The 23,471-nt window shown below is 43.2% G+C and overlaps 1 protein-coding gene across 1 annotated transcript in view; it reads right to left on the reverse strand.

The window, feature by feature from the left end:
• LOC124860071 overlaps positions 1 to 13,174 on the reverse strand; it is a 30,516-nt gene extending 17,342 nt beyond the window's left edge. Inside the window, exons 1-2 of the mRNA XM_047353048.1 lie at positions 13,082 to 13,174; positions 11,199 to 12,797 (exon numbers count right to left, since the gene is read on the reverse strand). Of these exons, the coding sequence (XP_047209004.1) occupies positions 11,916 to 12,797; positions 13,082 to 13,174 (975 nt within the window). The 3' untranslated portion in view covers positions 11,199 to 11,915. The remainder of the gene's footprint in view (positions 1 to 11,198; positions 12,798 to 13,081) is intronic.
• Positions 13,175 to 23,471: the final 10,297 nt, after the last annotated feature.

A 23,471-nucleotide genomic window follows, 5' to 3' on the forward strand; every position in this document is an offset into this window, starting at 1 on the left:
CTACGTCATCCCTTACTCACCGGCTCTGTGAGTTTGCCGCCATCTCTGCTATGCCAGCACTTCCTCTTTCCCGCTCCATTGTCATTGCCTGCTCCTCGGCCCCTCCCACCGGCGTTCGCCCTTGCTAGCGCCCAGCCTAGCTCGTCTCTAGGTGAGATGTATCACTCCTCTCTCTCTTCTCTATCTTTTTCATTCATGTGCTCTTCAAGCATGCGGTGTTTCCCACCCCTCTTTTCATTCAGGTTGATCATTTACTCCCATATATTTTACCATCTCGTTCAGGCTCAGCTCTAAATCCTGCGGAGGCAGCTCCTTGATCTGGTTTCTCTCATTTTGCCATCTCCCGAGGCTGTCTAGTGTATCGCTTCCTTTGATGGCTTTTCTGCTTTGTTTAAATCATCTCGTTCCCGGCTTTCTATCCGAACTACCGCACCCTGCTGCTGGTCAGACATCTCGGAGTTCCTCCAGTCCTTGGTCCCCAGACATGATCACACTCTCTATCTAACACTGACTCTTAAAGGAACGACTCTCAATCAGCTTCTAACTTTCAGCTCTTCTATTCTAAATTAAATAGATGAATGGTTACAGAGATCAGCGCTAAGGCTCCTGTCTTTGATCATCACCGTATGTGGAAGGATGACAAAGTGCCCCGAAAGAAGGTCACATGTGGTTTTATATCTGGCACTCCAAAGCAATAGATGTGCACTCCCCTAGTTTTCATCAGTAGATTATGTGTCACCATTGAGGTGTCTGTCTGATAGGTTGTGTAGTAGCTGGTGTTCATGTTTTTATCTAATTGTGCTGCGGCATTTTAATCAAACAGTTATCGGCTACTCCACTTTAAAAAACCCAGTGCCACAGCCATGGGTCATTCATGTCAAACCTTGGGCCATTTATCCCCATCTGCGTGTTGATGAGTATTCTTATCTTTATGGTATGAAAAAATAAAAATCAGCTATGCATAATATTAATAAAGGTTATCCCTAACATTTCTTAGGATCCTCTATTGGCGCTCACGGCCACCTCTAAGCATTTCAGAGTCGCTGCCTGCTTAGTTTCACCCGAGCATAGAATAAATTTAATACCTATCCATCCTTCATCGTCATCCTACATTTCTAACATGGCTGCTCGTTTTTTCATCAGTATCTCAAGTCCTTCTCTGCCTTAGCTGCATCCACCCTCACTCAATCAAGAGCCTGCTTAGATTGGTGTGTTCTTTCCACTGACAATTTATCATCATGCAAGCCGCTTTCTGATTCCTGCGGCTTAGTCGGCCATCAGAGCGTTCTTTGTTCTTCTCTTCCTTTTTTCCAGAACTTCTGCTCGGTCACAACTGCCGGGTTTTCCGTTCCAGTCTCCTTTCAAACTAGAACAGTATCTCCTTCTCTTCCAGCGTCGTCATTCGCTCGGCTGACTCGTTTTAAGTTTAAAAGATGGTCTCTCAGCAGATGGTTCACAATCCTTTGGTTGAAAGAGCCTTCCATGTGATCACATTGTAATATCTAAGAATATGCAGAATGTAAATACCTCTAATAACTTAATCAACATGCTGCTTTTAACCTCCTTGCCTCATTACTTTACCATAAAAGACTTATTTATCTTAACTTATTACAATCCTTTCGTTCTTGGGTGTTTTTTACCCCGTTTCACCATATTTATTAAACATCTCACCTCCCTCCTATATTTCCCAGTACCATGAAATGAAATAAAATACATAATATTTCAACTGCCTGTGACTTTTCATAGTTTATGATATTGAAACTAGTAAACCATCGTATTGCGATTAGGAGTGCATAACGCACCAAAGAATATTGGCACCCTCTACTGAAATAAAAAAAATAAAAACAAAAAAATAATTTCAACCTTGTTCCCTTATCAACCAGGTGCTAAGAGACTATTACTCCTCTCAAAGTCCTAAGGTCTGATTGAATCCATCTCTTTAACCTTGCATTACTTTGGAGAACATTCCTAGTTTGCAGTTTGCAGCTGTCTTCAACCCAAGACGAGGATGACGAAGAAAGCTTTGAACTGGCGGCTGAGGAGCTAGAACGTAAGATATCAGAAGCAATCGCTATCACAACAGTTCAGGAAAACAGAGACAGTGAAATGGAGAAGATACGTAACTTTGACTGTAAATGCTATGGAAGAAGAAAAGAGAACTCTTCACTTGGGACACAGTCCTGTAGCCGCAAACTTTCACCAGCGATCACGTACAACATACGGATGGATTCTTTAGAAGCAGAAAGGGAGTGGCAGGACATGAGAATAATCGGACCTCTTGAAGCAAACTGGCGTACATTAGAAACTTCAGCAATGACCACATCCACCAAGAAGACACCAAGGAAAAGAAAACACGCCAGGACAACTTATTCCTTCGGAGGCATCGAAGTCTGCCAGAATACCTTTCAGTTTCTCATGGGAGTTTGATAACTTTAAAAAAAACTATTATGATGCATCATATTGTAAATAAATCATGTACTGAAGTGGACAAATCACATAAACCTGACCAGTCAAATATTAAAACCGACTTCAGCGGGGTTTGTGTTTGTATTTTTAATCTAAGCTTGAGGTTGTGTTTTTTTCTTACCCCTGTGCTGAGTGATTGGTGTTCACAACAACAGTTTTTTGGCTAGCGTAGCTACACGAGGTTAACATGTACTGTATCCCATTCACAATGTTAAAATCGACTTGAGTGGGGGGAGGGGGGTTGTATTTTTAATCAAAGTTTGAGGTTGGAAAAAAATTTTTTTTTCTATAAACACACCTATTTCCAGAAGAAAACGTGGTGTATAGTCATACCAATTTTGTCAGCACTCGTCGAAGTAAACCATAAGCTGAATATGTCCTCTGTTTCCCCTGCTCAGAATATCCCTCCCCAGTATGTTCATCTTAGCTCATGTCATTCTCAGCATTCGTGTCTTCCTCCCAGGTGCGAGCGCCAAAGAAATGGAGTTCACGCGAAAATTCAACAAGGAAAACTCACCATTACCTCCAGCTTCCTCTAATTACTCCTCCATGCAGCTCTGCTCCACCAATCAGCATCAAGTCTGCATTTCTCCCCAGCCAATCATCCTTCAAGGCGCCGCTTTACAAGATCTTCATCCATGGAACCTTCCGTTCTGCCGCTGGACTTTGACCCTCCTCCACCCCATCTCCACCATTTGGCTTCCAAACTCTTTCAAAATCTCATCAGGCCTCCACTCCACCACCAGGATTGGATCCCAGGGGGGAAAACATCTTTAAATTTAACCCTAAGATGTTCATTCAAGCCCATGTCCTTCTCAGCATTCACGTCTTCCACTGGGGTCCGAGCGCCAAAGATATAAACATTCACTAATAAACTTTTCTAATTGCATCTCTGTCTTCTCTTGTGAGATTCCAGGTTGAAATAACCATGCAATTTCACATCATTAAAACTTTTCTAATTGTCTTCCCTTTTCTTTGTGAGTCTTTTCAGACTGGAATTAGATCTAAACTGGAAAAAAGTTTTTTCCGCGCTTATTGGCATATGTGGTAAAGTTGAGTAAAAAGCCCTAAATTCATGTTGTACTGCAGTAAAATTATCACACAATAAAATTAGAAAAATAAAACTATTCATTTGAGTACTTTTATTCAGTGGGAGAAAAGTACAACAAAATCACATAATGGAAAATTTGATACAATGACATTTGCGCAGCGCTTAATCTACCAGTATAACATTTGATAAAGTTGGAGCATATAGAGAGGAATTTTTTTTTTTTTTTGCACAACCTCTTCATGTCCTCTGGAGTCCTGGGTTGTTCTTCTATTAAAATCACACAGTCCTTTTGAAGAATTTAGGTCTGGTGAGTTGGACTGTTTAGCTTACTATTTTGTGAACTATTTCTGTGTTTGGCCTTATTTTTTGATCATTATCCTACTGAAACACACAATAACAACCAATTTTTTTGTTCACGATAACATAAATTAACAACATGTTTTGGAGATTTATTTTTTTTTTATCTTCCTTACCACCCTACTCACTGTGCATAGTGACAAGATAAACATGGCTTCTTGCCCAGCCTAGTGGGTAGTGGTTGAAAGTAAAGGGCCTCTGTGTCATGTCATATACCTCTAGGAAACATATGCATTTTAAGTGGATTTCTTTTTATACACTGAATACATACCTGACTTAAATATTGAATTTGTTAAACTAAATCAGTTTAAGATTATACTTCTGCAATACAAGTTTTAATGATTTTAGGGTTACTACACATCCTTAACAGAGGTAAGTGTAGAGAGTTTTTGTATCTGCTCTTTAACTGCAATTCTTTGCCTATAGATATAAAAAGAATTTAGTTCCAAAAATACCTAACCAAATAAATGACATTTAAATATATAACCTCTAATACCTAAATAAATAAATACAGATTTCAAACTGTAACAAGGTCTTAATATTTTGGTTACGTCACACATCTGGCTGTTTCAAGAGGGACTAATTTTATGTTCTATTTCCATGTCTTGGTCTCTTACTTCCATTGTGAGTGAAATGTTGGGGGGTGGGTTGAACTGCCTATTTTTATTTTTTTTATTTTTTGCAAATATATCAGTTATCTGAAGGCCTTAAATAATCCACCAATACCTATAATCAACAATGACCTTTTTTAGAAATCCACTAACATTTAGAAAACAAAATGGTATGACTAGGATATGTTTGCCATATTTCTTTTTTTCTACTTTAGAATGTTGCTAAACAGAATTGTTTTGTCTCAGGCTCAGAACTATTTAAAACTACTTAAATGTTATAACTGGACTTTCCTGGAAAAATCAAACTAACTTTAGATGTAGCTTTGTTTGTTTGGGTGTAAAACAGCTGATCAGAGTATGGCTAAAAATATACATGCATTTTTCTCCATATTTGCAATGATTGTAAGCAGATGGGTTGGGAACTACAGATCATGTTCCAGAATCAGCACTAGAATAAACAGGAAGAAACATGTATAGTGAGCCAGATCTAATAAGACAGACATTGTCATCTTTGGAGCAGAGTCTCTGAAATAGAAGGTGCTAGTCAATCACCTAATCTGGATGGCATTAAATTGGCCTCTGGTAATAAAGTAAAGAACCTTGTTGTTATTATTGGCCAGGACATGTCATTTAAATCGCATATTAAACAGGTTTCTAGGATTTTCTGTATTCACCTCCAGTATATTGCCAAAATTAGAAAAATCCTGTCCAGGAGTGACACTGAAAAACAACTCCGTGCATTGGTTACATCAAGGCTGGACTATTATAATTCTTTATTATCAGGATGTCCACAAAATGAAGTTAAAAGCCTTTAGGTTATCAAAACGCTGCAGCAAGGGTTATGATGAATATTGAAAAGAGAGATCATATTTTTTCAATTGTAGCTTCCCTTCATTGGCAACCTAAATTTAAATGTATCTTTCTCATATATAAGGCCTTATTAATCAAATCACATCATACTTTAGAGATCTGATTGTTTCATATATTCCTAACAGAGCACGTTCTCAATCTGCAGGTTTAATGATGATACCTAGAGTCTTTAAAAGTACAATAATAGGCAGAGCATTCTGTTATCAGACTCTTCTCCTGTGGAACCAACTCCCAGTTTTAGTCATTGAGACAGACACGCTGTCTACTTTTAAGGCTAGGCTTAAAACTTTCCTCTTTGATAAAACTTAAAGTTAGAGTGGCCTAGATTATACTAACCTATCTCTGTAGATATGATGCTATAGGCTTAGGCTGGTGGTGGACATAATGATCACTTCTACTCACTCTGTTATATTATCCTACTACTTTCCAATTTTGCATTAGTCAAGTTTATTTATATAGCGCTTTACAGCAACAAGGCACTCAAAGCGTTGTACACGAGGAAAAACATTACAGTAATACAGAAAATCTGTAGGATCTCAGCCCCTCTCCTCCTGGTTGGTTCTGGCAGCTTGTTATCAGCAGCTGCAACTCATCTCCTCATGAGCTCACGGGGCTTCTTAAGGCAGCTACTGGTACAGGCCTTTGCTGGAACATAACCTCTGTTATGTGGACTGCATGTCTGCCTACCTGCCCGGCTACCTACCTACCTACCTGCCTGTCTACCTGTCGACCTGCCTACCTGCCTGCCTGCACCTGGTAATATTCCCTCCTAAGGACTGAACTGTAAATATACTTACCATGTAATGTTTGGCTTTCACTGGTATGAAATTGTTGTAATACAATCCTTCTAAGAAATCTAAAAATCTATGAATCCTTCTAAGAAATCAAAAATATCTGGTCATTGGTGTAAAAACAGCTGTAGTCAAATTTTCAAATACTAATAATATTTAACTTTTGCTGGTAATCCTTCTGAGAAATCTGAAAATCTATGAAAAGTAATGAAATCACACATTTAGGTAAAGTAAGATAGGAGGAAAAATATTTCAGACTATTCTTAGCAGAATAGTCTGAAATAGTACAAAAAACCTCAGCAGGTATAAGAAGCACACATAAGTAAAGATTTAGCAATAGTACAGTGGAATCTTGAGGGTGCGAATATATATAAGTCTGAGTGTGTTTGCAAGAATTAGACTGTCAACACTGATAGAAGCGCCATTGTCCTTGAGAAGAGAGGTGGAAGTTTTATCAATCGGCCGCATAGTCCTATCAGCACACAGCTGGTAGGGGAGTGTTGGGGAAGAGCGTCGTGTTTATATAACATCCAGGAAATATTTTGTCGATAGCCAGTTAGCCAAAATTGCCAAGGGCAGATTGGGGTGACAGATTTAGAAAAACAATAAATGTTGTGGTTCAGGCAGTTGTGAATTTCCAACCACCTTAAGAGTTTTATTGGTATGTCTTAATTGCGAATCCAAATAGCCAAATTTCTGGTATTTTCCGCAGATCTGGAGCATTCAACTTCTCCAAGATTATACAGGTCCTTCTCAAAATATTAGCATATTGTGATAAAGTTCATTATTTTCCATAATGTCATGATGAAAATCATATATTTTAGATTCATTGCACACTAACTGAAATATTTCAGGTCTTTTATTGTCTTAATACGGATGATTTTGGCATACAGCTCATGAAAACCCAAAATTCCTATCTCACAAAATTAGCATATTTCATCCGACCAATAAAAGAAAAGTGTTTTTAATACAAAAAACGTCAACCTTCAAATAATCATGTACAGTTATGCACTCAATACTTGGTCGGGAATCCTTTTGCAGAAATGACTGCTTCAATGCAGCGTGGCATGGAGGCAATCAGCCTGTGGCACTGCTGAGGTCTTGTGGAGGCCCAGGATGCTTCGATAGCGGCCTTTAGCTCATCCAGAGTGTTGGGTCTTGAGTCTCTCAACGTTCTCTTCACAATATCCCACAGATTCTCTATGGGGTTCAGGTCAGGAGAGTTGGCAGGCCAATTGAGCACAGTGATACCATGGTCAGTAAACCATTTACCAGTGGTTTTGGCACTGTGAGCAGGTGCCAGGTCGTGCTGAAAAATGAAATCTTCATCTCCATAAAGCTTTTCAGCAGATGGAAGCATGAAGTGCTCCAAAATCTCCTGATAGCTAGCTGCATTGACCCTGCCCTTGATAAAACACAGTGGACCAACACCAGCAGCTGACACGGCACCCCAGACCATCACTGACTGTGGGTACTTGACACTGGACTTCTGGCATTTTGCATTTCCTTCTCCCCAGTCTTCCTCCAGACTCTGGCACCTTAATTTCCGAATGACATGCAGAATTTGCTTTCATCCCAAAAAAGTACTTTGGACCACTGAGCAACAGTCCAGTGCTGCTTCTCTGTAGCCCAGGTCAGCAGGTCAGGCGCTTCTGCCGCTGTTTCTGGTTCAAAAGTGGCTTGACCTGGGGAATGTGGCACCTGTAGCCCATTTCCTGCACACGCCTGTGCACGGTGGCTCTGGATGTTTCTTCTCCAGACTCAGTCCACTGCTTCCGCAGGTCCCCCAAGGTCTGGAATCGGCCCTTCTCCACAATCTTCCTCAGGGTCCGGTCACCTCTTCTCGTTGTGCAGCGTTTTCTGCCACACTTTTTCCTTCCCACAGACTTCCCACTGAGGTGCCTTGATACAGCACTCTGGGAACAGCCTATTCGTTCAGAAATTTCTTTCTGTGTCTTACCCTCTTGCTTGAGGGTGTCAATAGTGGCCTTCTGGACAGCAGTCAGGTCGGCAGTCTTACCCATAATTGGGGTTTTGAGTGATGAACCAGGCTGGGAGTTTTAAAGGCCTCAGGAATCTTTTGCAGGTGTTTAGAGTTAACTCGTTGATTCAGATGATTAGGTTCATAGCTCGTTTAGAGACCCTTTTAATGATATGCTAATTTTGTGAGATAGGAATTTTGGGTTTTCATGAGCTGTATGCCAAAATCATTCGTATTAAGACAATAAAAGACCTGAAACATTTCAGTTAGTGTGCAATGAATCTAAAATATATGAATGTTAAATTTTCATCATGACATTATGGAAAATAATGAACTTTATCACAATATGCTAATATTTTGAGAAGGACCTGTATCCTTTAACCTCTGAGTCCAACCACTGCCAGGCTGCAATTCTGTTCAAGAATCGTGTCCATGTTGCGACTCTGCTCTCTTAACATTCCAGTCTGAGTGTTGATCGCTCTACAGACTCTATCCAGCATCGCAGGCAGCTTTGGAAAGCTTTGAACAGCAGCCTACGCTTTGCGAATCACTCGATAAGCCAAGTAACCACCAACTCCAAAAAGCAGAAATCCTGTTATCAAAAGTCCAAATATGTACACACTTTCTACGTCCATGACCGACATCATAGTCAGGTACACAATCTTCCATTGCTGCCAAGAATCCAATCCATTGTGTATCCAGAGAAGAACGTCCCATCTGGACACGAGGGTCTCCTTTACCCTGTCTTCCCATCGAAAAAAATTTGATCAATTACGTTGAGAGTCCAGCTGACCAAATCCATTATTTACAAGTTTGGAGAATATGCAAAGTGAGGCTCTGAGAAAAATACGGACAAAAACCAGAAGCAGGGATCAGCAGGGAGGGAGGGAGCAAGAGCAAGAGAAGATGTAGCAGAGAAGAGAGTACATTATTTGGCATTATCTTAGCTTTTACTTTAATGTTCTCTGTTTTTTATCTTCATAGAAGCTACATCTGACCTGGCATTCTTTTTAGATGTAATACATCTCTAAAGGGGGCATCAGCTAAGCTATCGCTGCTAACAATTTCCTGCTCTCCTTCTGTAGATGATACACTTGACCCTGTCTTTCAGTGTTTAACCCTGTCTCTCTCCTAGACATAGGTATCAGCTGAGCTTCTACTACGACTAACTGTATGTACTCTCTTTCATCCTATACTTAAAAACTAGCTCAGAGCTTTCTGCTTATCTGTGTTTCTCTCCTTGATGAAGTCACTAAAGGACCTGCTACTGCCATTAACGTTTAGTTTTTTTTTAACATAGAAAGTACTCCAGAGTCAGTGTTTCTGTGTTATTTTGTATGGTCTGTCTTCTCAGTTGTGGCAGATGGTTGCTTACACTGAGCCAGGTTCTGCTGAACGTTTCTTTACAGGGGAGTTTTTCTTAGCACTCTCGCTACATGTATGGTCAGTACGTCAATGACACAATACAAGCGGCTGCCCACTGTCGCTACTTGCTCTGGTACAGATCTATGTCTCAATGCAATCTGTCGGGTTTCCTTAGACAAATAACCTTTTTTTTATGTATATATATTGTTTCAGGGCACTAGTGGCCATTATTTGTATTTTTTATTTTTTGAAAGAAGGCAGACAGGAAATGGTGCTACAAACATGCTACAAATGCCACCGGGGCCAGGATTCAAACCCAAGACAGCCAAGTAGTGGACTAAGGCCTTTTTACATGGGTTGCACGCTCTACAGTACACTGAATTTCACTGCATGGTTTGTTAACTAAGATTAAATAAATGTATGTACTTTATTTTCAATCTTTACTTCTGGCATTTCAGTAAATTTATTTGTTTTGTAAAGTGGCTGGAGAAAATACATTTTGATCTATTTTTGTTCTATGTAAGACTTGCATGGACAGCTACTACACTGGTATGTCATGTCTCTATGGTTGATGTGATATATGGCATCTAGAGAGCCTAGAAAGTAATCAGATTCATAACAGTTTAGTGTCTGAAAGTGGATATTGTCCTTGACACTGTTTGCTTCACCTCTGCCATTCATAGCAGCAATCAACATTGGCTTGGGGATTATTAGAGTCCCAATTTGTCTTAAACTAGGGTTGTGGTAATAATTGCACTAAAACTGAATTTGAAATTACTTCTGCATACAGACATGCATTCATCTTATTGACTGATCGAGATCATTGGAAAAAAGTCTTCATTTTAACTTCAAACTTGGAAGTGAATCTTCGAATGAGTAGTGTGAAGATCATTAAATGTGTCAACATCATTTTGTTGCATTGGCTGTGAAACCTTATCATGAACAGACAAAACATCAAGGCTGTTTGTGTGTGTTGAAAACAATATTTAATATGTAACTTGTAGAGAACAAAAGATGTCTAGCAATATGTAATAAAACTTTGCCTCATGTTGAGGATGACTTTGAAATACATGAGTGTCTTAGACATACCATACGTAGCTTTAGTTTACAGTTGAAATTAAAAGTATTTTCAACAAAATGACTGTTAAAGTTAGGCTACTTCATGGACAACCTTAATGCACATGTAACAGTTGTGTACCCGTCCCGTCATAAACACTCTCAAAGACCAATAGGTTGGATGATGAGGTTTTAGTTTACTGCAAATGAGTGGTTCAGAGCACAAACATGATGTGGTTAGCTCCTCTACTGGCATGGACATCACAGCAGGAAGTTAAACAGACTGTGTAGAATTTCCAGATCATTCTTACAATGGTTTAAACAGTATTCCTTTTTTTCATGTGTGATCGTATAGTGATTTTTTACGTTATAGTTTTACAATGAATTTATTACAATCTGTTTTTAACTCTGTTTTAACCTATTACATCCTTTTTATAGTTTTTATATACGAAACAAGGTATTGGAAAATAATAAAATACAGACAGCAGTCGAAATGAATTATTAAACTGCTCTTCAGCACCCTCTGGTGGTACACAGGAAATACAGCAGGTCTCGTTATGAAATGGCGGCCGACAATCAATGTGCAATCCCATGTATGAACTTGGGAACATCCCTGACTTAACTCAGAACATTTAGTATAACATAATTACCTGCAAATGAGTGGTTCAGAGCACAAACATGATGTGGTAAGCTCCTCTACTGGCATGGACATCTATGTAAAAACAACACTGAATTTAGTTTACCCTGTGCAACACATACATAACAAAAATACTATGGTGAAACTTGTCCAATGTTGCTGCACGACTGTGCATATTACAATAAATCTTGAGTTAACTTTTTAGTATACTTTATAGTACTTTTCTTGAAGAGAAGCGGACTGCACAACTTACCACAGCAGGAAGTTAAACAGACTGTGGGGAAATTTCCGGTTTCCTGTCACATTTATAGCCTACCAGTAGGGGGTGCTAAAAACCACCCATCACAGGACAACCATAACACCTATTTTAGCAGGAATTTCCCTACAATAATTTAAGTATTTCTTATACCCGTTACATACACCCCCTTGAAATCCTGCTAAATGTGAAGAGAATAATTCCTTAGACAAAAAAACAAAAACAAAAGGTGCATAGACTAAAGTAAAAAGCATACAAAACTGTGTAATAGCAGGAACAAAACTGTACACATACATCAGTTCAAAACTCTCCTAAAAGGGAGTATGTAGAGGAAGGAGGCGATCAAACTCCTAACTAAACACAGACTCAAAGGTGCCCATTACACCTATGAAATTTAGACACTGTTCCTGCAATCCCAAGAGTACTACTCAAGCACTTCAATGGTCAATGCTCTCATAACCCTGTTACTTACACCTAAAATGTGCTTGAAAAGAACTGAATCAGTGAACTAACTGACACAGTGGATACAGAAGCCTCATCTACTGCGTGGTCATTCATCTCACAAACAAGAAGTCTGGGAGGTTTGATGAACCCACGATCACTAAGGACACGACATTTAGGCTGTATACTAACAACCTGAGGCAAGGAGCCTGGAATGGAAGCGTCTGAACAGTCACTATCCAGAACATCTCTCACAGGGACGTCAACATCTAGGGGATTGTCAACAGGGAGGGCTAAGTCCGTGAGGGTATCGTGAAGAGGGGACATGTCTGGACAGACAAAGCTGGAAGGTGCCACATCCGTGTCTGGAGGCAAAATGTCCTTGTAGTGCTGTGCGTCTCCCCTGGGGTCCACAGTTGAGCAAGCAATGTTGTGGACAGGGACTGGGCAACTGGTTGGACTGCGTGTAACGACTGTGAGGGGATCAGACTGGGCAACACCAGATGCCCGATCAAGTGAGTCGTTATCTTCTGAATGCAGTCCATCATTGCCCGTCTGCATCAGCCAATTAACCGTACGCTCAACACTGTCCTCCACCACATCAGGTACATCAGGGCATAGAACACTCCCATGAATAGCAGCATCACTGTCGGAGCGTACAGATTCAAGGTCCTCACCTCTGTCACAGGGCAAGAAGTTAACAGAAAGTAACAGGTTCCTGTGGACGACTCTCTCTCTACCTGTTAGGATATCTTTTACTCTGTAGACATTGATGTCAGGCTTTACTGACATGACCTCATAAGGGGTAGACTCCCACTTGTCCGCAACCTTGCGTTTCCCTGGCACACCTCTGTTGGCAATCAGTACTCTGTCTCCAACAACGAGAGGTGAGCCCCTGACTTTGCGGTTGTACAGCTTCAGAATCAGAATCAGAAAAGCTTTATTGCCAAGTACGTTTTTGGACATACAAGGAATTTGTTTTGGCGTAGTCAGTGCAATACAATACAAATTAAACAGTATAAACATATCTACAATATAATATAAATATATGTGCACAGTTTTAAGTGAGTGAGAGTAAGTATAGAGCAGTATAAGATGCAAGAGCAATACAACAGTGCAGGTGATCATTGTGCAAGTATGGCAGTGCAAGTAAGGCAGGAGGCGTGGCGAGTCTGTTCCCTGAGACTGTTCCTCTGCACAATCCGAGCAGCCTCATGTAGATCTTTTTTCAGGTGGGAAACGAAGTCCGAATAGTCGACAACAGCATCATTGGTGAGAGCATGCTGGAACATGACGTCGATGGGCAGATGAGGTATCCTTCCAAAGACAAGGTAGAATGGCGCAAACCCTGTTGTCTCATGCTCTGTGCAATTATAGCAGAAGGTGAGCAGCTGCAGCATTTGTGGCCATTTCGCTTTGGGCTGAGGGGGAAGGGACCTGATCATATCTCCCAGAGTCCTGTTGAATCGCTCTGACACCATTTCCCATAGGGTGATGAGGGGTTGTATGGGATTTCTGCACCCCAGCCATCTCTAGAAGCTCCTTGATTAGCTTGCTTGCAAAGTTGGCCACCTGGTCCGAATGGATACGGCGAGGAAACCCATAAATGAGAAAGAAGCTATTCCAGAGACGACGAGCAAAGCCAGTCTGATTTTTGCAAGGGAAGGCATGTGCCATCTTGGAGAAATGATCGGTCACAACTAGAACATCCACAGACTTGTTCCCCTGCTCAGCAGTCCAAAAGTCTATGCAGACTAACTCCATAGGCTCAGAGGTTACTATGTTCTTGAGTGGTGCACGGCTGTGGGGCTCAGGTGTCTTTACTACTATGCAGCGCTGACAGGACCGAACATAGTTCATAACATCACGTCCCATGCCACTCCAGAAGAACCTTTGCCTCACAAGAGACACAGTACGGTGCTGCCCTTGATGACCTGCTGCATCATGGAGACCATGGAGAACCTTCTGTTTCATTAAGTCAGGCACTATGAACTGGAGGATCTTTTTGTTCCTGTGGGGATCTTTCCTTGTCCTGTACAGCATGCCATTCTGTATGGTGAGTCTGGTCCAATGCTTCAGCAGCTCAATCACGCTCCGTGACTCAACAGCCCTTTCACGCTTGGTAGGTCTCCTGCGTCTCCGTACAAAGTACATGGCTTTGCTTATTGTGTCGTCAGCCTCCTGCCGACTGACAAGCTGGCTCTGTGGGACTGCAGAGGACTGGTGTGCATCCATCAGAAGATTGGGCCCAACACCAGTTCCCATCACGTGGCTCACACCGCCACTAGATTGAGCATTGAGGATGGCAGCAACTTCCTCCGCAGCGACTGACCCCCTTGTGCATGGTGGAACTGTGTCTCGAACTGGCTCATTTGTTGTCTCATCACCATCATCCAAGACCACCTGACAGTTGTTGGACACTCTGAAGACATCCTGCACAAGCCTGTCATTTATGCCATTGACCTGATCCAACAGCAAGGTATACGACTCACACACGACTGGACGAATGGCTCATGGCTCAAAGCATCGGCAACGATGTTCTTTGGGCCGGGGATGTATTTTAAGTCAAAGTCGTATGCAGCGAGCTTCGCTACCCACCGCTGTTCACACGCATCAAGTCTGGGCTTGGTCAGAATGTACGCCAAGGGATTATTATCAGTCCATATGGTGAAGTGTCTGCCCCTTAACCAATGGCTGAACTTGTCACACACCGCCCATTTCAAGGCGAGAAATTCAAGCCGGTGTGCAGGGTAGTTCAGCTGGGAGCGTGAAAGGGTTCTACTCGCAAAGGCGATGGGCCTGGCTACTTTTCCACCAGGCGGCAGCTGTGACAGGACACCTCCAATCCCATCAAAGGATGCGTCAACGGCCAGAATGAACGGGGCCTTGAAGTCTGGGTGGGCTAGAGTATAACTTGTCATGAGGTCATGTTTCAGTGTCTCAAAAGCGGTCTGGCAAGCGTCTGTCCAATCGGCAGGTGTCAGCTTTACTTGACCTGTCTTCTTGACACATTTGCGACCCCCCTTATGCTTTTGTTGAGCACTCAGACCAGCTGTGAGCTTAAACAGCGGTTTTGCCTTTGCAGAGCATGCCTCGATGAAACTTTGGTAGTACATTACCATACCCAGATATGATCTAATTTTGCTAGGGCATGGCGTTTTCCCATCAGACTCCATAAGGTCATTGACTTGGACATCATTCACAGCTCTCACTTTCTCAGGGTCTGTTCGGACACCATCAGCACTGATGACATGGCCAAGAAATTTCACATTTTGTCTGAGGAAAAAGCACCTATTGGGTGCGAGTTTAAGATTGTGTTCTTTGAGGCGAGAGAAAACCATCTGTAGGCGACACAGTGCAATTTCCTCCGTAGGTGCAAAAACCATCAGATTATCGAGGTAGCACAACAAGCTGGTGAAATTCTCATCACCAAATATGGACATCATCATCCTCATGAATGTAGCCGGGCTATTGCACAGACCCTGAGGGAGGCGATTATATTCATGAAGTCCGAAGGGTGATGAGAACGCCGTATATTTCTTGTCATCAGGGTGCAAGGGGATATTATAAAAGCCCAATGTCAGGTCCATTGTGGAGAAGAACGCGTTACCACCGAGCGCAGCCAGAGCATCAGCCTGATGCGGCAGTGGGTAAGCATCCTTCACAGTTCTCGCGTTAAGCCATCTGAAGTCGGTGCAGACTCTGAGGTCTCCATTTGGTTTCCATACCAGGACGAGCGCAGATGCATACTCACTGTTTGACTTCTGGATAATGCCCCTCTCTTCCATCTTGTTCAGAGTCGTTCTTGGTTTCTCATACTGGCTCGGTGGTATGCGTCTGTAGGGCAAACGGAACGGCTTATTGTCGACAAGGTGGATACGATGAACAAACCCTTTAGCTTCCCCACAGTCCATTTTGTGTCGGGAGAAGATTGACTCATACTGCACAATGATGTCAAGGAGCTTGTCTCTCCACTGCTGCGACACTTCACATGACTTCAGGTCAATGTCCTGCAGACCCAGAGCCTCCAGCGTACGAATCATGTCCTCCTCCGACCTCAACTGCACAGCTTCGCTCTGTACACTCTGCAGGTTACACTCAACTTTGTCAGCTTTTGGCAGGTCCTCAACTGCAATACAAGGAGACACATCCGCTATCTTGGCATTCCTTCTCAGAACCACAACTCGGTCTGTAGGATTGATGATCCTAACAGGCACCCATCGATCTCCCCAAAGAGGAGTGACAACTCGTCCAACAAGGATTTGTTTCGGCTTTGCTGTAGACCGTGTTGGCTCAACATCCACTGTACTGCCCGCTGACATCATCGCTGACTCAGGTAACATGCCAAGGATAATCTGTTCTGTCTGGCCCGGAACAACCATCGTTGGAATGATCATCCTGCATCCATAAACGGTGACATCAAGGTCATACATGTCTTTGGGGAAAACACGTTGTCCACCACAGCCTATAATGACATAATCATCAGCTGTATATCTTGTCATATCAGGGCACTGTTGTAAAAGGAACTCAGCAGAGGACTCACTCATTGTACAAGCCATCGACCCACTGTCTAACAGTGCTTTGAAGGTTGCGCCATTCTGTATAGACACAGGCGTATAGAACAGGCTGTTAGTTTCTGCTATCCTTTGATATCCCTGAAATATCAGTCTCTTGGATGGGGTATTACTGTACAACTCATAGAGGGACGCATTATCCTGCATGTCTGGTGTCCCATCACTAGTGGGAGGCTTATTGGGTTCGTCTGCACTGTCCTCCCCTGTGTGCAGACCAGTCAGTTTTCCTGATGCCCTGGGGTAGCCCTTTTAGTTGGACAATCGTGGCGTGAATGACCTGGAGCATAGCACTTGAAACAAAGCCTATTTTCTCGGCAATGTGACAAAGCACTATGGTCGTCGCTTTGGCAAATAATGCATGGTTTACCAGTGAAACCGTCAATTTTGTCTGTTCCGTCTACCGGTTGCCTGGGTGGAGCTCGCCTTCTCACTTGCGACTGGGCAGAGGCTCCACTCAGCAGAACTTTCTCTAACATAGACATAACCTCTGCCAGGGAGACATATTGTGGACTATGTGCTTGGGGGGACTCCCGACCGCTATGAGTAGGGACCGGGGTATAGCCCACTTCTGCTTTGTGCACAGTAATGTCCACCGTCTTCTCAGGTTGCACTGGGGAAGTTTCTTTACAGCTCTCCTCAGCATGGTATTCGTTCAGCACCTCCAGGACTTCACACGCTGACCACCTGTCAATGGTTTTGGATCTGAAGGTGAGAGCCAGGTCTTTACAGGGACAATTCCTAATAAACACACGAGTCACCTCCATCTCAGGGTTTTCAAATGATTTGCCCTGCTCTCTCACGCAGTCAGAGTTAAGGTCAGCTGCTCTGTTCAGTCTCAGCCAGTAGTCATAGGGGTCTTCCTGGTCTTTGGGCAAAGTCGAGTAAAAGTCGGCTAAGGGGACAGCAGAGTACTTAGTAGAGCTGAAGTGTTTCCTAAGGAGACTATAAATCATATCAGGGTGAGCATTGATGTCACTGTTGCTATTTCTAATACTAAACCTAACAACATCCTTTGCCTTACCCCTCAAATGCATAAGGATTTCCTCAGCCTGTTCTTCAACCTTCACTTCATTTTTCTTAATGAACGTTCTCATCTGATCTTCCCAGTCATGCACTGTAATTGAGTCTGAACTATTACCTGCAAAACATGGAGGTTCTTTGACCTTTCTCTGCATGACAACATGGACCTGGGATACATCAGACACATAACTGGACTGACTCACAGTGCTCGCTACAGTTTGTGTGGCTGTAGAACTGGGAGCAACCATGTGGTGTGGCTGCATACGTGACATGATGCTGTCAGCCAACTGATGTCCTATTTCTTGGATAACAGATCTCATCTGAGCAGCTACACACTCAGAACTGTCATTAGTAGGATTTGATGTAGGTGTGACATGAGGCATAGGAGTGCTGGCATGATGGTTAACAGGATTATGGACCCTGGTGCCAGGAATTTCATCTAGTGAGGGCATAACACCACTCAGAATAGGACTATCAACAGAAAAAGGAACGGGAGCGAGTAAGCCCCTGCCTCTACCAATACCAATGGGTGTGCTAAACCAAGAGGGATTACCATGAGTAGACATTGTTCAAATGTTTCGATAAAAGTATAGATATCGAAATCCAAAACACCAAGGAAAATAAAATCAATAACTTGTCTGGTATATCACTGGTATGGCACACAAAAGTTCTCGGTGGTACTGAGACACACTATCTAGCAATATTTTTACATTGCACCGTAATGATACCATGTCAGCTGTGAGCTCGAACCCACAAACACTGCAAACAAATGTCCTCAAGAAGCGATGTGGCAGACAGGACGGTCACAGGTTCGACGAGCTTGATTGAAGTCCAGGGTCACGGCACCAATGTAACAGTTGTGTACCCGTCCCGTCATGAACACTCTCAAAGACCAATAGGTTGGATGATGAGGTTTTAGTTTACTGCAAATGAGTGGTTCAGAGCACAAACATGATGTGGTAATCTCCTCTACTGGCATGGACATCTATGTAAAAACAACACTGAATTTAGTTTACCCTGGGCAACACATACATAACAAAAATACTATGGTGAAACTTGTCCAATGTTGCTGCACGACTGTGCATATTACAATAAATCTTGAGTTAACTTTTTAGTATACTTTATAGTACTTTTCTTGAAGAGAAGCGGACTGCACAACTTACCACAGCAGGAAGTTAAACAGACTGTGGGGAAATTTCCGGTTTCCTGTCAAATTTATAGCCCACCAGTAGGGGGTGCTAAAAACCACCCATCACAGGACAACCATAACACCTATTTTAGCAGGAATTTCACTACGATAATTTAAGTATTTCTTATACCCGTTACACACAGAGGACATAAATGCTATATTTTATGGGATTTGATTTGAGCATTTTATGGACAACTTTGCCCCATTTTACAACCCATTCCTGTTAAACCAAGATACAACAAAATGCATGCCACACATCCCTATCTCACCATCATCCGCCATGAATTCAGGATTAATTTGTTGATCATTCAGTACATTTGGCTACTCCTCTTCTGTGACCAAGGTCAGAAAAAGTAAACTCTGCCCTCGGTAAAATGCTAATAGTCCCTCCCACTATACAGCAGACATACTGAAAGGTTGGCATTACTGATGATTAAACACACTGATTCCTCATCAAGCAATCACTTATCTTGTTCAAGCAGTCACCTAGAGAAAAGGTCTTCTCCATAATTTCTATGTCTTTATGAACTGCAACAGAGATAACAGAATAATTCTGATAAAATATAAACCATAAGTATACTAGATTTACTTAAAATCTTTGCTAGCATTACAACTAGTGTTTTTCTCAAGTTCTAAAGCATATACAGGTCCTTCTCAAAATATTAGCATATTGTGATCAAGTTCATTATTTTCCATAATGTCATGATGAAAATTTAACATTCATATATTTTAGATTTATTGCACACTAACTGAAATATTTCAGGTCTTTTATTGTCTTAATACGGATGATTTTGGCATACAGCTCATGAAAACCCAAAATTCCTATCTCACAAAATTAGCATATTTCATCCGACCAATAAAAGAAGTGTTTTTAATACAAAAAACGTCAACTTTCAAATAATCATGTACAGTTATGCACTCAATACTTGGTCGGGAATCCGTTTGCAGAAATGACTGCTTCAATGCGGCGTGGCATGCAGGCAATCAGCCTGTGGCACTGCTGAGGTCTTATGGAGGCCCAGGATGCTTCGATAGCGGCCTTTAGCTCATCCAGAGTGTTGGGTCTTGAGTCTCTCAACGTTCTCTCCACAACATCCCACAGATTCTCTATGGGGTTCAGGTCAGGAGAGTTGGCAGGCCAATTGAGCACAGTGATACCATGGTCAGTAAACCATTTACCAGTGGTTTTGGCACTGTGAGCAGGTGCCAGGTCGTGCTGAAAAATGAAATCTTCATCTCCATAAAGCTTTTCAGCAGATGGAAGCATGAAGTGCTCCAAAATCTCCTGATAGCTAGCTGCATTGACCCTGCCCTTGATAAAACACAGTGGACCAACACCAGCAGCTGACACGGCACCCCAGACCATCACTGACTGTGGGTACTTGACACTGGACTTCTGGCATTTTGGCATTTCCTTCTCCCCAGTCTTCCTCCAGACTCTGGCACCTTGATTTCCGAATGACATGCAGAAATTGCTTTCATCCGAAAAAAGTACTTTGGACCACTGAGCAACAGTCCATTGCTGCTTCTCTGTAGCCCAGGTCTGGGGAATGCGGCACCTGTAGCCCATTTCCTACACACGCCTGTGCACGGTGGCTCTGGATGTTTCTACTCCACACTCAGTCCACTGCTTCCGCAGGTCCCCCAAGGTCTGGAATCGGCCCTTCTCCACAATCTTCCTCAGGGTCCGGTCACCTCTTCTCGTTGTGCAGCGTTTTCTGCCACACGTTTTCCTTCCCACAGACTTCCCACTGAGGTGCCTTGATACAGCACTCTGGGAACAGCCTATCCGTACAGAAATTTATTTCTGTGTCTTACCCTCTTGCTTGAGGGTGTCAATAGTGGCCTTCTGGACAGCAGTCAGGTCGGCAGTCTTACCCATGATTGGGGTTTCGAGTGATGAACCAGGCTGGGAGTTTTAAAGGCCTCAGGAATCTTTTGCCGGTGTTTAGAGTTAACTCGTTGATTCAGATGATTAGGTTCATAGCTCGTTTAGAGACCCTTTTAATGATATGCTAATTTTGTGAGATAGGAATTTTGGGTTTTCATGAGCTGTATGCCAAAATCATCCGTATTAAGACAATAAAAGACCTGAAATATTTCAGTTAGTGTGCAATGAATCTAAAATATAGTAATGTTAAATTTTCATCATGACATTATGGAAAATAATGAACTTTATCACAATATGCTAATATTTTGAGAAGGACCAGTATTAGTTTTAAGTTAAGCCTCCACAAAAAAAATATGAAACAATATTACCTCTGCAGACTTGCAGATTTCTTGGATAGGGTTGTGAAATAGTAGAGGGAGCAAAACGTTTTAAAGGAATCATTGACTGTGGTCATCTAGAAGAAAAAGAAATAACAAAAAAACAACCTTGTTCTACATTGTTTATTTATTTAGCACTAAATTATAACAAATGTCATCTGAAGGGTCACCTAAATTATACAGAATACAATTAAAAGCAATCCAAGATGGCACCGCAGATGGTCGCCTCGGCGTGTTGGCGCGAATTGTTTTGTTTTGTTTTTTGCTTTAAAACGGTCTTCTGTGATGGTACCCGGAGCTCTCTCACCAGAGAAGACCTCATGAACATCAGGGCTACTACACCAGAGGAGTTATTTCCCACTTTTCTGCCTACTGCTCTGGAATTTTTGGACATTCTGGTCAAAGGTGCGCTCACCTTTGTTCACACGGTGAAACGCCGGAAGAGAGGGAAACGGGCTGGGGTGCTGGTACGTCTTCGCCAGCGTGGACTACGAACACCGTTACCTGGAATATTTCTCTCTAACGTGTGCTCACTTCCCAACAAAATTGAGGAACTACAACTGTTGTTGGGGAAAAATAGGGACTTTTATTCATCGGCAGTTTTGTGCTTCACGGAGACGTGGCTGTGTGGATTAATACCGGACTCTGCGCTGCAGCTGGCAGGATTCCAGCTCTACAGAGCGGACAGAGACATGGAACTCTCCGGCAAAGCGAAAAGTGGAGGAATCTGTTTTTACCTCAACAGTGGTTGGTGCAACGACATGACAGTGATTCAGCAGCACTGTTCTCCAGACCTGGAATCCTCCATCATAAACTGTAAGCCTTTCTATTCCCCCCGTGAGTTCGCTTCGTTCATCCTGGTCGGTGTTTACATACATAACGTGCAGGTCGCACAGCGCATGCTCGCCGACCAGATACTGAGTGTGGAGCGGACCAACCCGGACTCCTTAGTAATCGTCGTTGGCGACTTTAACAAAGGTAATCTCACCCACGAACTCCCCAAATATAGACAGTTTATTAAATGTCCGACCAGAGAGGACAGGGTGAGTTACAACAACGACAAACCCTGGTTCACAGCTAAACTCAGAAGGTTAAGACTGGATAAGGAAGAGGCCTTCAGGAGTGGGGACAAAGACATATACAGAGAGGCAAAGTACAAGTTTGGCAAGGCAGTGAAAGAGGCCAAACAACTGTACTCTGAGAAGCTCCAAAACCAGTTCTCAGCCAACGACTCTGCGTCTGTCTGGAAAGGGCTCAAGCAAATCACCAACTACAAGCCGAAAGCCCCCCACTCCATCAACGACCGATGCCTCGCCAACGACCTGAACGAGTTCTACTGCCGCTTTGAAAGACAAAGGGACAGTCCTGCAACCATCCCCCACGACGCCCCCCAACAGCTGCAGCCACAATCCACCACCCCCACTTCCCCAACCTCAAGAGGGGCCTTGGCACCTCCAACCCCCACCCTGAAGTTCCCCCCCACCAGCCCCCTACCCACGCCGAGGACGGCTCTTTCCATCCAGGAGAGGGACGTCAACAAACTCTTCAGGAGACAGAACCCCCGGAAAGCTGCTGGTCCGGATTCTGTCTCACCAGCCAGCCTGAAGCACTGCGCTGATCAGCTGTCTCCAATCTTCACAGACATTTTTAACACCTCACTGGAGACATGTCATGTGCCAGCCTGCTTCAAGTCCTCCACCATCGTCCCTGTTCCCAAGAAGCCAAGGACCACAGGGCTTAATGACTTCAGACCCGTCGCCCTGACCTCTGTGGTGATGAAGTCCTTTGAGCGTCTTGTGCTCTCACACCTAAAAGACATCACCGACCCCCTCCTGGACCCCCTGCAGTTTGCCTACAGAGCCAACAGGTCTGTAGATGATGCAGTCAACCTAGCCCTTAACTTCATCCTCCGACACCTGGACTCCACAGGAACCTATGCCAGGATCCTGTTTGTGGATTTCAGCTCTGCCTTCAACACCATCGTCCCAGTTCTGCTACAGGAGAAGCTCTCCCATCTGAGTGTGCCCGACTCCACCTGCAGGTGGTTCACTGACTTCCTGTCTGACAGGAAGCAGCGCGTGAGGCTGGGGAAGCACGTCTCTGACTCCCTGACCATCAGCACCGGTTCCCCCCAAGGCTGTGTTCTCTCTCCTCTGCTCTTCTCCCTGTACACCAACAGCTGCTCCTCCAGTCACCAGTCTGTCAAGCTTCTGAGGTTTGCGGACGACACCACCCTGATCGGACTCATCTCTGATGGTGACGAGTCCGCGTACAGATAGGAGGTGGACCATCTGTTGGACTGGTGCAGCCAGAACAACCTTGAGCTCAACGCTCTAAAGACAGTGGAGATGGTTGTGGACTTCAGGCAGAACCCAGCCCCACCTGCCCCCATCACCCTCTGTGACTCCACAATTGACACTGTGGAATCTTTCCGCTTCCTGGGAACCATCATCTCCCAGGATCTCAAGTGGGAGCCAAACATCAGCTCCCTCATCAAGAAAGCCCAGCAGAGGATGTTCTTCCTGCAGCAGCTGAAAA

Source organism: Girardinichthys multiradiatus, chromosome 23, assembly GCF_021462225.1.
Source record: "Girardinichthys multiradiatus isolate DD_20200921_A chromosome 23, DD_fGirMul_XY1, whole genome shotgun sequence".
Taxonomy (NCBI): Eukaryota; Metazoa; Chordata; class Actinopteri; order Cyprinodontiformes; family Goodeidae; genus Girardinichthys; species Girardinichthys multiradiatus.